At 38.8% G+C, this 16,931-nt stretch overlaps 1 protein-coding gene and 1 long non-coding RNA gene across 3 annotated transcripts in view; one reads left to right on the top strand and one right to left on the bottom strand.

Annotated features, from left to right (window-relative positions):
- Nucleotides 1–801: 801 nt before the first annotated feature.
- Nucleotides 802–16,931, bottom strand: part of LOC145508076 (disintegrin and metalloproteinase domain-containing protein 29-like) — a 48,833-nt gene continuing 32,703 nt past the window's right edge. For both annotated transcript variants that reach the window (XM_081495556.1, XM_081495555.1), the window contains one exon: nt 802–3,383. In XM_081495556.1, the coding sequence (XP_081351682.1) occupies nt 1,071–3,251 (2,181 nt within the window). In that variant the 5' untranslated portion in view covers nt 3,252–3,383 and the 3' untranslated portion in view covers nt 802–1,070. The remainder of the gene's footprint in view (nt 3,384–16,931) is intronic.
- Nucleotides 4,248–16,891, top strand: LOC145508169 (uncharacterized). The gene is made up of 4 exons (XR_014055426.1): nt 4,248–10,025; nt 12,099–12,272; nt 15,656–16,056; nt 16,728–16,891. It is a non-coding gene; the product is annotated as an uncharacterized LOC145508169 (long non-coding RNA).

The raw sequence follows: 16,931 nt of genomic DNA, 5'->3' as shown, positions 1-16,931 counted from the left end.
CGACTCTGTGCGACCTGGTAGATGGCAGCCCACCAGGATCCCCCGTCCCTGGGATTCTCCAGGCAAGAACACCGGAGTAGGTTGCCGTTTCCTTCTCCAATGCATGAAAGTGAAAAGGGAAAGTGAAGTCGCTCAGTCGTGTCGGACTCTTAGCGACCCCATGGACGGAAAATCCTCTGTCCATGGGATTTTCCAGTCAAGAGTACTGGAGTGGAGTGCCATTGCCTTCTCCAGGGCTCACTCTAGGACTCAAGTATTTGATAACTCAAGGACCTGGGGCTGAAAACTGAGAAAGGTAAGATGCTTGGTGGCCGTGCCAGTATCTCTGAGCCTGAAAAGTAATGTCTATTAAGGAATTACTAATATATAAATATAATGTAATGTGCAATTATATATAGATATGAAAACTCAGTATATGTATGTTTGAGTAGATAGTAATAAACACAGACTGAAGTTTACCTTATTGTAAAGAAAGAGCTGTTAATGATACAACACTGACATGAACAGTGGTGAAAAATTTCCTAGGTGTCCAGTCTGTCCAGTCTCCCTCTAGTTTTATTAGCAGAAATGAATAATAAGAGGACTGGCAAAGAAGAAATAGAAATTCATAGGTTCCCATTCACTGTGTGACAAAGCAGAGTGCAAAAGAGAAGGATGTTTAGAATTAAGAGATAGCAAATTAAAAGTACACACACACACACTATGTGACCTGTGCTTTTGCTCAGGAAACACACAGATAATTTTTTGAAAAATAAACCATTAAACTGCTTAAAATAACAAAGTGTTCTGGGAATTAGCATATTTTTACTCATTGTTTAATTGGTGATATTTATGATCCAGAATAATGAAATATCTCGGGTTTTCTGTCTGTGATCTCTGACACATTCTGTAACATGTCTACTAAACTAAAACAAAAAGTGAGAAATTTCAAAGATTTTGAATTTTTTTTTGAAATTACAGCTCTAGGCTTTTCTTCTAAGATGAAGCTGGAACTTTTCCCCTTTTTCCTTAGGTGAAATCATAACATTTGGTACTTTTTCCTTAAGTATTGTCTCAACACGCTGTCCTTCTTACTGAGATTCAGCTGGAGCACTTTTCTCTTCTTGCCCAATTAATCCTTTTAGTTTCTTAAACAGCCAAATTAACAAACAAAATAATATAAAAAACAGAGGAATCAAGTGAAATAGCAGCAGGTAGCTGTGGCCTTGCACTTCATTTCTGCCTGGCGGTGGGCCACTGTCCACACTACCTCCAGTACCTTTTACCCGGCAGTAGGGAGGATCCCACTCGGAGTTGCAGTGGCAGTGCTGTCTGTTGTTGCAGACTCCATTCATATTGCAGGTCTCAGGTGAACAACCACTTTCGAAACTGGGCCTAAAAGTACACTTCCTTTCGATGCAGAAATGATCTGTACCACACTCTGTACCATCTTTCACTTCACCAATATCAGGTATGGTCATCCCAAGATGGTAGTCTGTACCCCAGCAGTTGACTCCATTTATTCGAGTCCAGTGCACAGTAGAATGATCTCTCAGGAGGGGGATTTCTGTCACATTCTCACACTGAACCCTCCCACACAGAGTATCTGGGATTCTACATCGTATATATGAACTGGCTGTGAGACCACAATTACCAAAACGGTCACCTCGGGTATTCACTTCCTTGTAGCAATTCTCATTTGCATTCTTGGCCTCTTTGCCAAAAATTTTCTTACACTGTTCATTGCGGTCATTGCATCTCTTTTCATAGCAGTAACCACCACCTGTGCAGGAGGTCCCATCCTGCATGTACACATCTTCTGGACACTGAAAGGATGTCCCATTGCACCACTCTGGAAGATCACATTCATTTTCTTCTTTCCTACACATGGAGCCTGATGGCATGAATGTGCAGTTCTCACAGCAAAGGCCAAAAGCACAAGTAGCCCCAGCTCTCAGAGTGCAGTCTGACTGACAGCAGGGGTCTTTTGCACATGTATATGTGGAACCACACTCACACTCTTCTCCTTCTTCAAGCACACTGTTCCCGCAGCGTGTCTGCCTGAAGATATTCTCTGGATTTGGTGAAATGTGCATGCACCTCACTTTTCCAACAACGTTCCAGTACGAAGCATAACTGCAGTTGCTGAACTGAGTTGCCACAGTTTTACTTGGAAACATTATGCATGCTCTACCTCCACATTTACATGTTTTATCATCATGTTGCATACCCAGATTGTGACCAATCTCATGTGTTACAATATATGCAAACTCTTGCAATTTGTCATTCAGAAAGCTATCAACCCCACAGTTATAAAGTCGATTACATACAGTTCCAACATAGGCTAAGCCAAGAAGGTGACCATAATTTTCCTTTATGAAAATATGTGCAATATCATGTGGTAAGCGGATATTAAAACTTTTTCTTTTCCATACGCAAAATTCATCCAAGAGAATACTTATGTTTGTTGTTGGAAGGAGGTTGTCTTTAGACCAGATCTCGATTCCAGTTAAAACCACGTTAACATCTAGTGATTGTAAAAGGTTATCTATTCCATTGACAACCACGCATACTTCAGACTGCACACTTGAGGTATTACTTTGGTGATGAAGATACCGACTGTGGTCTACCAGCACTGCCAGTTCAAGGAAACGCCTGTGAGTCCACCAGCCAACATACCCACTTTGCTTCAAAGTATAATTAACATTCTCTTGAAGAAATTTCAGTTGCCGTGCTATTTCTTCATCTGTTAATCCACATCTCTTGGGTGGAAATTCTGTCTCATCTACCATCTTGTATAATAGATGTTCAAATGAGGTAGAAAGACTTTTGGGCTTGATTTCATAAACAACATTATATATCTGTAATGTTCCTTGAAAGCCCCCCAGACATGTACTGAGGGCAACCAGGGATTCTGGATCCCCTTCCACGTAACCCTGATAGTAGCAGTCATTCTGGACAAAAGGCTGGTCCTCCATTAGTGTGTGCTGGTCTGTGTAGGTGAACACTGGTAGGTGTTTAGAGAACAAAAACTTGTTGACTTTCATGTGAAGAATGTGTCTCTGGCCTCCAAAACGCAGGCTGTAAGAGAGCCATCCAGGAGGCTTCATGCCGTTGCCAGTGTGTGTTATCTTCAAGGGTACCACCACTTCTGGAAGACCATGGTGCTGGGAGTTCTCAGTGTAGGATGATCCAGAAAGGAATAGGAACACCCCCAACCAGAGCAGCAGGAGACTGATCCTCACATGCACCAGGGTCTCACCCACAGCCATTTATGACATCATGATGTGGAGCCAGTGGTGAGAGCCTAAGTAGAGAGCGGGCCTCATCACTGTGAGCTGGTGATGTACAGCACCAAACTTTGATCTGTTTTCTGTCAGAGTCACTGTGCCAGAGCCATAACACTAAAAAAAAACAAGAGCAGAGACAGATCTTGGAGTTATGAGCAAATTAAGACAGAGGGCAATGAGAAGGGCATGGGTTAAAATAACTAAAAGTTTGGCTAAAGACATGGCTCATGATACTGCATTGCGTTGCTGTCAAGTAAGGTAAGGCAGAGTGAGACTGTAGGTGTACAAAGCAGTGGTGACTGGCCTAGGGTGACACCTGTTGAACCTTGAGGAAGGACACATAGTGGTTCATTGTTCTGTTCTCTAAATATATGACACTGTGTGGACATGTCTACAGAAATAAGTAAGACGAAAAGGTCTTAATGGAAGGAGGATATATATCTTCTTTTCATTTATAAAAAAATAAAAAGGGAATTTTTATTTCTACATATTGACTGGGTATAATTATCAGTTTATAGTGATTCTTTTCTATTTTCAATGATAAATTAGTTACATTACTTAGGACAGATATTAAAAAAATTCGTATATGATTATTTTCTCTCATTCATGTAACTAATTATTACCTGTCTTACCTTTTGTTTTCCCTTTTTCTTTTCAGTTCAGTTGCTCAGTTGTGTCTGACTCTTTGCGACCCCATGGACTGCAGCACACCAGGCCTCCCTGTCCATTACCAACTCCCAGAGTTTACTCAAACTCATGTCCATTGAGTTGGTGATACCATCTAACCATCTCATCCTCTGTCGTCCCCTTCTCCTCCTGCTTTCAATCTTTCCCAGCATCAGGGTCTTTTCAAATGAGTCAGTTCTTCACATCAGGTGGCCAAAGTATTGGAGTTTCAGCTTCAAAATCTGTCCTTCCAATGTATATTCAGGACTGATCTCCTTTAGGATGGACTGGTTGTATCTCCTTGCTATCCAAGGGGTTCTCAAGAGTCTTCTCCAACACCACAGTTCAAAAACATCAAGTCTTCTGCTCTTAGTTTTCTTTATAGTCCAACTCTCTCATTCATACATGACCACTGGAAAACCCATAGCCTTGACTAGATGGACCTTTGTTGGCAAAGTAATGTTTCTGCTTTTTAATATGCTGTCTAGGTTGGTCATAACTTTTCTCCCAAGGAGCAAGCATCTTTTAATTTCATGGCTGCAATTACTATCTGCAGTTATTTTGGAGCCCAAGAAAATAAAGTCTCTCACTGTTGTTTCTACTGTTTCTCCATCTATTTGCCATGAAGTGATGGGACCAGATGCCATGATCTTAGTTTTCTGAATGTTGAGTTTTAAGCCAACTTTTTTGCTTTCCTCTTTCACTTTCATCAAGAGGTGCCGGAGACCTGCTCCAGTTGGTCAGGGTTCCCTCAGGATGGACGGTGTCGGCGATAAGAATGAGAAGACACAGTGAGTCGTGGTGTTTCCAAGTGTCTTCTGACTTTATAGTTTTCAGGGCAGCCTTTTTATTTTTAGTTGTACATAGAGACAAATGTAAAGTGTAGAGTCATGCCAAATCAAATCAATGGGTCAGCAGCCCCTAACCCTTATCGGAACCAGGACACTGTTTGTGTTTTTCAGTTACAAAAAGTTTAAAGTTGTTTACATCATCTTCTGGCCTGGAGGCCTGCTAACATCTGGTGACTCTTTTATTGATAAGGATTGATCAGCCAAGACACTTTTGCATCAGGCATAGAAAGTACCAGGGTTACATTTTTTAAAGAATACAGGCATAGCAGATTATGACAAAGAAAGAATTCATAAACTCAAAGTTTCAAGGTAAAACCTGTTTTCTGTACTCTATCTTATGGCTTGAGCCTAACAGAGAAGAATGTGGTCCCTAAAGTTATGGCACAGCAAGCTGAAAACAATGTAGCGCCAAGGTCAGTGCTTAGCAAAATCACCAGCTGAATTAACAATCATCTTATTATTTGTATTAAAGCTAAACTTCTATTTATATAAATCTCTAACTATTATGTTTTCATTATATAGGCTAAAAATGTTAAGAATAAAAGGCATAATGAGTAAATATAGACTAAGTAACAGTTTTATAAAGCAACATTCTTATAATGCTCAACAAGCCTTTCTTTCTTACAAAGGGCTCTGTGCCCACTGGGGCTTTTTGTGTGGAGGCTCTCAATGCTGTTTTGTTGTTAAGGAGTAGTCAAGCACATTAGCTCCTAAGGCACAGGTAAATTCATTAAACAAACCAACATGTTAGTAAGAGGAATTTAGATTAGCATACTCTATATCCTAGATAATTTTATTAAGGTGCTATCGTTCAGGGGCCTTGTCGATTGAGGTTTCAGAATGATCTATTTTAGAAGAGAATCAGGAAAGACCTTTTGCCTAAGTCACAGAAAATAAGAAGAGGTTTATTATAGCAAACATCAGACAGACAGATATTATCTTCAAGGTGAGCGCTGAGGCAGCCTTCTGAGAATCCCTGAGGGCTGAGAAGCTGTGCTCAAATCAGTCCTCTTCCTCATGACTCTGTCATGGATGGGATCTTGTGGGCTGGCTCCCGGCAAAGAGGCTCTTTAGTTCTTCTTCACTTTCTGCCATAAAGGTGGTGTCATCTGCATATCTGAGGTTATTGATATTTCTCCCAGCAATCTTGATTCCAGCTTGTGCTTCATCCAGTCCAGAGTTACTCATGATGTACTCTGCATATAAGTTAAATCAGCAGGGTAACAATATGCATCCTTGATTCCTGATTTGAAACCAGTCTGTCATTCCATGTTCAGTTCTAACTGTTGTTTCTTGACCTGCATACCGATTTCTCAGGAGGTAGGTCAGGTGGTCTGGTATTCCCATCTCTTTCAGAATTTTCCACAGTTTGTTGTGATCCACACAGTCAAAGGCTTTGGCATACTCAATAAAGTAGCAGTATATGTTTTTTTGGAACTCTCTTACTTTTTAGATGATCCATTGGATGATGGCAATTTGATCTCTGGTTCCTCTGCCTTTTCTAAATCCAGGTTGAACATCTGGAAGTTCATAGTTCATGTACTGTTGAAGCCTGGCTTGGAGAATATTGAGCATTATTTTGCTAGCGTATGAGATGAATGCATTTGTGCTGTAGCTTGATTCTTTGGCATTGCATTTCTTTGGGATTGGAATGAAAACTGACCTTTTCCAGTCCTGTGGCCACTGCCGAGTTTTCCAGATTTGCTGGCATATTGAGCACAGCACTTTCACAGCATCATCTTTCAGGATTTGAAATAGCTCAACTGGAATTCCATCACCTCCACTAGCTTTGTTCATAGTGATGCTTCCCAAGGCCCACTTGACTTCACATTCCAGGATGTCTGGCTCTAGGTGAGTCATCACACCATTGTGATTTTCTGGGTTGTGAAGATCTTTTTTGTATAGTTCTTCTGTGTATTCTTTCCACCTCTTCTTAATATATTCTGCTTTTTATTTTAGTTCTGTCCAACTTGAAGGATCAAAGAATCAATTGTCTTACACATAGAGTAGTAGGGTCACTCAATAATAGGCAGTTTTATATTTGTGATGGGAGGACCATGGACTGTGATGGGTATTGTTCAGTTATTTACTATTTTTTTTAAGGAAAAAAAATTAAGGCAGTTTTATTGGATATTTTCAAAAGGTCTCTGCAACATTTATGACATTTTGGAATTTTTCTGTATAATTATGAAATAAATATTTTCATCAAGCATACAGATTTTATTTATTAGAAGATGGTCTCTTCAACCAGGAGTGCTGTATTGACTGTACTAAGGTTTAGCTAGTTGAAGGATATTGGATACATATAAGCCTGGTTCAGACCCCAACTCTCTCACCTACTTGTTGCTTGGCCCTGGGTAACTTACTATGCTTTTTTGTGTCTCAGATATGTTTGTATTTGATTTTTCTCTGAAGAAGGACAACATTTTCAAATCATCTGGAAATGTAAAATTGAAGGAAATCCAACTTGCTGAGAAAGTAAGAGTTAGAGATGGGAGCACAGTGGCCTTCTTCATCTACAAAGTTCACTTCTCCAGATTAAACCAACTGTGAATCAAAAATATGCAGGGAAAAAATCCAGAAAGTTCTGAAAAGCAAAACTTGAGCTGCACACTGAGAGATATTTATGTAACATCTGCATCCTATCTAAAACTTTGTACATAACATTTACTTCGTAGTAGTTAGTTTAAGTAACCTGGAGATGATTTGAAGTATATGGGAAGATGTGCATAGTAGTTTATATGCAAACACTGCACCATTTTACATAAGGTCATGAGCATCTGTGGATTTTGGTATCCATGGGGGATTTTCGGACCACTCCCCCATGGATAACAAGGGACGACAATATACTGAAGGCCAAATAAATGCAGAAATGCAAGGAAAATCAGTCAGTCACTAAAAGAGGGAGGAAAATATTTGGGGCAGGTATTATTTTCTACAAGGGTGAAGGCATTTAAGCTCCCTCATTTTTAGGATTACAAGGCAACCAACTCCCAAGTTCAACCTTCCTATGTACAAATTTTGTAAAAAGAATGTAGCCTATATGAAGAAAACCTATACACAAAGTTTTACAGGAATAATACAAATGTATTATCACACATTTGTAAAAATGAGGAAACTGGTACTAGCACAATGCCTGTCTGCCAACACTGATGTTACATTCTTCCTTGGATAACATATTAATAAACCACATAATCTGCTGACATTGTTCTACACACTTGGGAGACATAAAAGAACTAAATAAGCCTAAATAATCTGATGGTCTTGAGTACAAATTTAGACAGAGTGGTTGAGGCAAAGATACACAGTAGGTATTTGTAAAATTGCATTCACCATTTTACATAAAAAATGCCCATTTTTATTTATCTAATGAATATCCAATAGTCTTTGTCAAATCATTAAAGTACACAGACTGCCTGAAGTAATGATATCAAAAACAGCTGGACAAACTGGAAAAACAGAAGAAAATGAAGTCACCTTTGAGGGATGTAGAACACCCTGACCAAATACAGAGTTCATAGTAGGTCCTATAGAAATGCCAACTGCCTGATTCAGGACCTGTCATATCGTGGACCATGTGCCCATTTCTGCTGAATTTTTAAAAAAACCTTGGTTCTACATTTGATGTCTTTTCTCTAGAATCAGTTTTCTTTTCCTCTTGGAAATTTATTGTCATGAAAAGAAACAGAAACCTCCTCCCTCCTCACACTTCTATCCTTATTCCTACTCAATTCTATTAAACCTATCTGTCAACAATGTGAAGCCAGCAAAAAAGAAAATTTTTGTGTTTAGAATTCCTGTATGACACATGCACTAATGTTTTGGTTGCAATTTGCGGGATTACCTAAGCCACTTTCAATCCACTAAACCAGTAGCCATCTCATTGCACCACTATTATCTTTCTTTTTCACTCTCATACCAACTAACTCTCCATCAATCCTAGGGAAACGTCAGAGTTTGGACATCTGTCTGATTTGCTGATTTATTAGTCACTCAATCGTGTCTGACTCTTTGCAACCACCTGGACTGTAGCCCACCAGGTTCCTCTGTCCCTGGGGATTCTCCAGGCCAGAATACTGGAGTGGGTTGCGATTTCCTCCTCCAGGGGATCTTCCCAACACAGGGATCGAACCCAGGTCTCCCGCATTGCGGGCAGATTCTTTACTGTCTAATTTTAGCCATATTTTCTTTTAAGCGAGCATGCAGACCACCCACACAACACTCAGGTTATTTTACCTCTGCAGCTCCTTTTCACTTCTGACTTTATCTTATTAGCACCCATGACTGTATTGATGCTTATATAAGAAATTAATTGTAACTGTTACTCAATATATTTATTTGCTCTTCAATCTTTCTAATTTTCTCCAAATCTTTGTTTTTGTTTTTTTTCATTTTACTTTTAATCTTCCTGGTTACCTCTAGGCTCCATCACTTTCAACCACTGTCACCTAAAATCTTCAACTCAAACTAGACTAACACTTTTTGCTTACTTTCCTTATTCTTACAACAAACTGTCAGCACTGGTGGAAAATAGAGTACTAGTGGGGAAATGCATCAAAGGAGGAAACTACCAACTGGGATGACATAGTCTGATACTTTAGACTAAAGAATGAAATAAAAAAATATTTCAACTCTTTATGCTTGCAATAATTTGAGCTTTGTTTTTCACATTCTTCACTTTTTGATTCTAAATTCCTTCATCAATACATAGGGCTTTCAGCTGAAAACTCCCTTTTCTTTGTTTTCTCAAGTTGTAATTATTACATTTCAAAAATGTTAGTTTTGACTGTAATTCCAATAAGTCTGCATTTTGTGGTGTTTAATACAGGATCTGGTATGATACTTTGTGTTTGCTTTATTATTGCAAATTCTTAGTGGGAGACTTGTTTCAGGCCAAACACTATTGTAACCATTAAAGTGACTTGAGTTCCTAGGGTACTTGGGTGCTTTTCTAGTACTAAATGGGAGGAATATTTCACAAAATGTTAAGACCTCAGGAGAAGAAAGCATGGTCATTAAATGAGATTTTTGAGGCTGGTATTTCTAAAAGATAAGTATAATCCTAATATGCTGGTTTATTCTCCATGTCTCTCTTGGCATATATTTTAGAATTGTTATGGAGTATGAATTACTGTGATTAAAAAATGAAGTATTTATGAGTAATAGAGTACTGTTGAGCATGAATTTAAGCAGCATGATATCATCAGAATTTATTCCTAATATCTCATCTTACAAGCAGGTAACAGGAGAACAAACTCCAAAGAATATTTAAGCAATACTACATTTCCCCCCATTACATTATTTATACAGTGAGTACAGAGGCCACACCTTCTGAGAGAATATAACATTATCATTAATGATGCACTGTGGTGTACAGTGGTACAGAGCCTGCCAAGTAGACTGTTGTACATCATTTTTCATAAATTCTTTTTGTCTCCTCACAGTTTGATCAAATTCATCTATCTTTTGACTCCAATTACCAAGTCCCTTCTCACTTTCATGTATAGCTTAATTCACTGTTATCCAAAATATGAATAACATAGTTTTGTGGCTCTCAACCAAACAAACCAGAGTAGAATATGAAATAATCAGTGCCATAGTTCTCTCTCATGATCTAAATACTTGGTAAAGAGTCGTGTGTGTGTGTATTTTCAGACATACATAAATGCTGATGCTACCATCCTTTATAGTCAAATTCTTTGCATGAGTTACCAGATGAATTAGTAATTCCCGTGGTCTTTTCTAGCTATAGCCATGTCCATAAAGTTTGTAATGCTTATTTCTATGGACAGAGTTTTTTTTTCCTCAGACCTCATATGACAAAGAGAAATCTAAACCCCTTTCTGTTTTGTTTCTAATTTGATTAAATTCTAGATCTAGCTGCTTAGCAACAAGAGTCTCCTAGTTCTCCAGATGGTGACAACTGGCTAAAGCCCATTCTCACCGTGGCTCCAACATTTCTTTCAAACTTTAATTCTGATTACTCTTCAGCATGAATAAATTAGTATATATTCCTGACTTTCAACCACTGAGCTCCAAACATACATTATAAGCACTTTAGTTTCAATAATTCGATCATTCCCCTACTTCTTTTTAGGTCACTGAATAACTCAGAGACACTTCATGTGTGCACATAATTCATCTCTTATGGAAACACTGTCATTAAAAAGGCAAGCTAAATTTAGAAGAAGAAAGAGTTGAGTAAGGGAACAACGTGGGAATAAATTTAACAGGCAAATTTACTAACTGGCAGTTAAAACTTAATGTCATAAATTAATGGTAAATAGCAGGTTGGCTGGAGTAAACCAGGGAAGCAAAATTACTTATTGATAATCCTTGTGATTTTATGCCTGGGACCCAGAGAAGATTATTGGCAGGTCTACAAGTTTGGAGTCTGCTGATTTCTTTCTGTTACCTTTTCACATTAGGAGGTCTATATCTTTACTATTTCCAATATTGGAAAATTTCACTTTCTCTCTGGCTTTCATCACAGCTACTTTTTAAAATGGCCAAATTGGCTGTGACTTTGTTCATCTGTCTATTATTTTACTAGATCTGCTCTAACAAATATGGCAAAATGAGTGATATAGCAGAAATTCATTGCCTTACAATTCTGGAGATGAGAAGTCCAGTACCAGTGAATAGTCCAATATCAGTATCAATAGAACCACAAGTTTCTATTCCTTCTGAAGGCACTAGGGAAGAATCTATTTTACCCTTCTCTCATAGGTTCTGGAATTTCCCTTCCTTGAGGCTGCATAATTTAGTTTTCATATGATGCTCTCTCCTGGTCCACAACTGTTTAACTAGGAAACCAGTCATATATACAGTCTGTCAGCTTACAGCTGTTCATCATATTCTCTTATAAGCTTTTGTATATCTGTGGAATCTATTGTTCTTTCTCTTTTCTTTTTTAAATTATGAAAGTATGATAACACATTTATAGGAGACTTGGAAATGTAGAACAAAATTACATATAGTTCCACTATATATTACAATTATTTTGTAAGTAGATAAATTAAGATTTTTAGTTGGAATTTCAATATCAAACTCTCAAAAATTAACAGAGTGAATATACAGAAAGGTATAAGTATATAGTAGACATGAAAAGCACCACAACCAATTCAACATAATTAACATTTATACAATTCTCACACAACAATAGGGTACACATTCTATTCAAGTTCCCATAGATTATAAACTAGGAGACACTGGATCATATTCAGGGACATAAAGCAAGGTGCAAAAAGTTCATGGTCTAAAGGTGTTGAAATCATATAGAGTTTGTTCTCTTATCATGAAATTATGTTAGAAATCAATATCAAAGTATATTTGAAAATAACCCATGTATTTTCAGGTGTAATGTGACATTTATCAAGAGAGATCTTTGACTTAGCCATTGAAAGCCTCAATAAAGTTAGAAGACTGAAAAAAGAGAGGATGATGGCAAAGAAGAAAGCATTTAAATGAGAAATTAATATCAAAGGTACTTAAAATACCCCATGTATTTGGAAATTACATGTCCACTTTTTTTTTTTAATTAGTTTATTTATCTATTTTTTTCTTTACAATATTGTATTTGTTTTGCCATACATTGACATGAATTCATCATGGGTGTACATGTGTTCCCACATCCCATCCCTCCGGGTCATCCCGGTGCACCAGCCCCGAGCACCCTGTATCATGCATTGAACCTGGACTGGCGATTCGTTTCACATATGATAATTTACAAGCTTCAGTGCCATTCTCCCATATCATCCCGCCCTTGCCCTCTCCCATAGAGTCCATAATACTGTTCTATATATCTGTGTCTCTTTTGTTGTCTCGCATACAGGGTTATCTTTACCGATTTACTAAATTCCATATATATATGTTAGTATAATTCTGAAAGAGATGGGAATACCAGACCATCTGACCTGTCTCTTGAGAAACCTGTTTGCAGGTCAGGAAGCAACAGTTAGAACTGGACATGGAACAACAGACTGGTTCCAAATAGGAAAAGGAGTACGTCAAGGCTGTATGTTGTCACCCTGCTTATTTAACTTATATGCAGAGTACATCATGAGAAACGCTGGGCTGGAAGAAACACAAGCTGGAATCAAGATTGCCGGGAGAAATATCAATAATCTCAGATATGCGGATGACACCACCCTTATGGCAGAGAGTGAAGAAGAACTAAAGAGCCTCTTGAAGAAGGTGAAGGAGGAGAGTGAAAAAGTTGGCTTAAAGCTCAACGTTCAGAAAACTAAGATCATGGCATCTGGTCCCATCACTCCATGGGAAATAGATGGGGAAACAGTGGAAACAGTGTCAGACTTTATTTTTTGGGCTCCAGAATCACTGCTGATGGTGACTGCAGCCATGAAATTAAAAGACGCTTACTCCTTGGAAGGAAGGTTATGGCCAACCTAGATAGCATATTTAAAAGCAGAGACATTACTTTGCCAACAAAAGTCCGTCTAGTCAAGGCTATGGTTTTTCCAGTGGTCACGTATGGATGTGAGAGTTGGACGGTGAAGAAAGCTGAGTGCCGCAGAATTGATGCTTTTGAGCTGTGGTCCATGTCCACTTTTAAATGATAAGTGTACTTAAGAAGCCATAACAAGGAAAATCAGAAAATATTTCTAGCAGAATAAAAATGAAAGAAGAACTATGCATGAAGGTTCGTAACATTGTACAGGAGGTGGTGAACAAAACCATTTGCAAGAAAAAGAAATGCATGAAGGCAAAATGGCTGTCTGAGGAGGCCTTATGAATAACTGAGAAAAGAAGAGAAGCGAAAGGCAAAGGAGATACAACCAACTGAATGCAGAGTTTCAGAGAATAACAAGGATAGATAAGAATACCTTCTTAAGTGAAGAATGCAAAGAAATTGAGGAAAGCAATAGAATGAGAAAGGCTAGAATTCTCTTCAAGAAAATTGAAGATACCAAGGGAACATTTCATGCAAAGATAAGGATAATAAAAGACAGAAATGGCAAGGACCTAGCAGAAGCAGAAAAGATCAAGAGGTGGTAAGAATACACAGAACTACACAAAAAAGGTCTAAATGACCGGGTTAACCATGATGGTGTGGTTACTTACCTAGAGAGCCAGACATGGAGTGCAAAGTCAAGTGGGCCTTAGGAAACACTACTATGAGCAAAGCTAGTGGAAGTGACAGAATTCCAGCTGAGTTATTTAAAATCCTAAAAGATGATACTGTGAAAGTCTGAACTCAATATGTCAGCAAATCTGGAAAACTCAGCAGTGGCCACAGGACTGGAAAATGCCAGTTTTCATTTCAATACCAAAGAAAGGCAATGCCAAATAATGCTCAAACTACTGCACAATTGCACTCATTTCACATGCTAGCAAGGTATGGCTCAAAATCCTTCAAGCTAGGCTTCAACAATATGGGAACTGAGAACTTTCAGATGTACAAGCTGGATTTAGAAAAGGCAGAGGAACCAGAGATCAAATTGCCAACATCCATTGGATCACAGACAAAGCAAGAGAATTTCAGAAAAACATCTACTTCTGCTTCATTGACTACTCTAAAATCTTTGACTATGTGGATCACAACAAAATGTGGAAAATTCTTAAAGAGATGGGAATAACAGACACCTTATCTGTCTCCCAAGAAACCTGTATGCAGGTCAAGAAGAAACAGTTCGAACCCTACATGGAACAACTCTCTCCTAGCCTGTAGAATTTCTTCTGAGAAATCAGCTGATAGCCCAGCGGTAGTTTCTTTGTAGGTTGCTACCCTTTTTTCCCTGGCTGCCTTTAAATATTTTTTTTTGTCATTGACTTCGACAGCTTTTAATCTGAGGTGATTTTGCCATTGATTTTAGCAGTTTTTAATGTAGTATTTATTGGAGAAGGTCTTTTTGCATTGAGCTAATTAGCTGTTTTCTTAGCTTCACAAACCTGTATATCCAGTTCCTTCCTCAGGATTAGGAAGTTCTCAGTTTTTACTTCTTTAATCTCTCTGCTCTCTTCTCCCTCCCTTCTCCTTAAGTACTAATGTTGCCCTTCTTGATAGAGTTTGATTGTTCTCATAGAATTTCGTTATGTTTTTTAGATCTTAATTCTCTCTCCTCTACTATCTGTATAATTTCTAGATTTCTATCTTTTAGCTTGTTAATTCTGTCTAATGCATTCTTTATTTTTAAAAGTTTATTTACTTATTTATAGTCTGCACTGAGTTGTCAATGCTGTGTATGGGCTTTCTCTAGTTTCAGGGAGCAGGGGGCTACTCTCTAGTTGCATTGCATGAGTTCTCACTGAAGTGTCTTCTTCTGTGAGGCACAGGCTCTAGGGTGCATGGGCTGCAGTAGTTGTGGTGTATGGGCTTATTTGCTCCACCGCATGTGGGATCCCCTTAGACTAGAGTTTGAACCCATGTCCTCTGCATTGGCAGGCAGACTCTTAATCACTGGACCACCAGGGAAGGCCTCTAATGCATTCTTCATCTCACTTATTGAATTCTTCAGTTCCCAAATTTCTGTTTAGTTCTCTTTTATAGTTTGAGTCACTTTAGTAAAGTATTCCTTCTGTTCAATAATTTTATCCTTGAACAAAATTTATGAGTTTTCTTATAGCTCTATGATTTTTTTTTTTTTTTTGGTAACAGCTACTTTGAATTCTCTCTCAGATTGCAATATTCCATGAGTTTAAGCTTCAGTTTGGTTTCTGGAGAATGTTATTTTCTTTCTGTGACACTGTATTATTCGGGTTCTTCATGGTGCTTGATGAGTTGTTCTTCTGCCAGCACATGTGAAGTAGTGAACAATGTTCTTCTAAAATAAATCTTTTTTTTTCTTTTAAACTTGCTTCTACTGAGTCAGCAGATTAGTAATTAGATGCCTTTTTGTTTTCCAATAGGTGGTGCTATTGAAGAATTGAAGAACTGATGCTTTTGAACTGTGATATTGAAGAAGACTCTTGAGAGCCCCTTGGACTGCAAGGAGATACAACCAGTCCATCCTAAAGGAGATCCATCCTGAATATTCATTGGAAGAACTGATGCTGAAGCTGAAACTCCAATGCTTTGGGCACCTGATGTGAAGAACTGACTCATTTGAAACGACCCTGATGCTGGGAAAGACTGAAGGCAGGAGGAGAAGGGGACAACAGAGGATGAGATGGTTGAATGGCATCACCGACTCAATGGACATGAGTTTGAGTAAACTCTGGGAGTTGGTGATGGACAAGGAAGCCTGGCATATTGCAGTCCATGGGGTCATAAAGAGTCGGACACAACTGAGCGACTGAACTGAACTGAGGTGGTGCTATATAGTATAAGCTTTTATTTTCTCTTACCTGTGCTGCCTCTGGTTGTATTTTAGAATTGGCATGTTTTACCCTCTACCACCTCTGTCAGATGTGGTGCCTGCTGCCCTCCTTGCTGTTTGTGCCATCAGAGCCAGTGGTACTTCACCACAAATGGTGTCACTGACTGGGCTACCAGGATGGTGGGTGTTTTCCACTACATCTGGGGTCTACTTGTCACAGACTCAGCCACTTCAAGGTGGGGAATAGAGGGAGGGGAAACAGGTGTCTTAGCCATGACCAGGATTTTCAGGTGCAGAAACTCTGCCACTATGAGCAGGAGGGGGTGTAATCATGGGCACTTCCACAACTGGAGGGGCAGAGTTGCAGGCTCCACTACCCCTGCTGTCAGGTTCCCTGTGGCTGCAGGCACCACTCTGGCTGTACACTCGGTGTGGTGTGTGTAGCTTGTCCTGAGGCTGCTCAGCTCGCTGGGACTATAGGCTCAGTCACCATTGCTAGGGGTCTGCGATTATAAGCACCACTTCCGTTGTTCTGTGCTTCCAGCTCCTTTGTGTGGTCCAGATCACCTACCTTTAAGTACACGATGTGTAGGATTTTCTCATAATGAGGTGTGTGGGGCAGAGGTGCCTTTGTTGAGTTATGGTTGTTTCACTGTTCATAGATAGAAGAGGAGAGACAAAGGGAACATCTCATGCCACCAAGATACTGACATCGCTCCTGTATTTTCTTCATTTTGATGTAATTATAAGTGGTATTACTTCTTAATTTCTGTTTCTGACAGTTCATTATTACTGTATAGAAATATAACAGATTTCTCTATCTTAATTTCGTATTCTGCAAATTTACTCAATTCATTAGTCCTAAT

The sequence above is a fragment of the Giraffa tippelskirchi genome, chromosome 1 (assembly GCF_054371585.1).
Source record: "Giraffa tippelskirchi isolate mGirTip1 chromosome 1, T2T-mGirTip1v1.2.pri, whole genome shotgun sequence".
Classification (NCBI taxonomy): domain Eukaryota; kingdom Metazoa; phylum Chordata; class Mammalia; order Artiodactyla; family Giraffidae; genus Giraffa; species Giraffa tippelskirchi.
The sequence above is the reverse complement of the archived record's forward strand: the minus strand, read 5'-3'. Positions and strand labels throughout refer to the sequence as shown.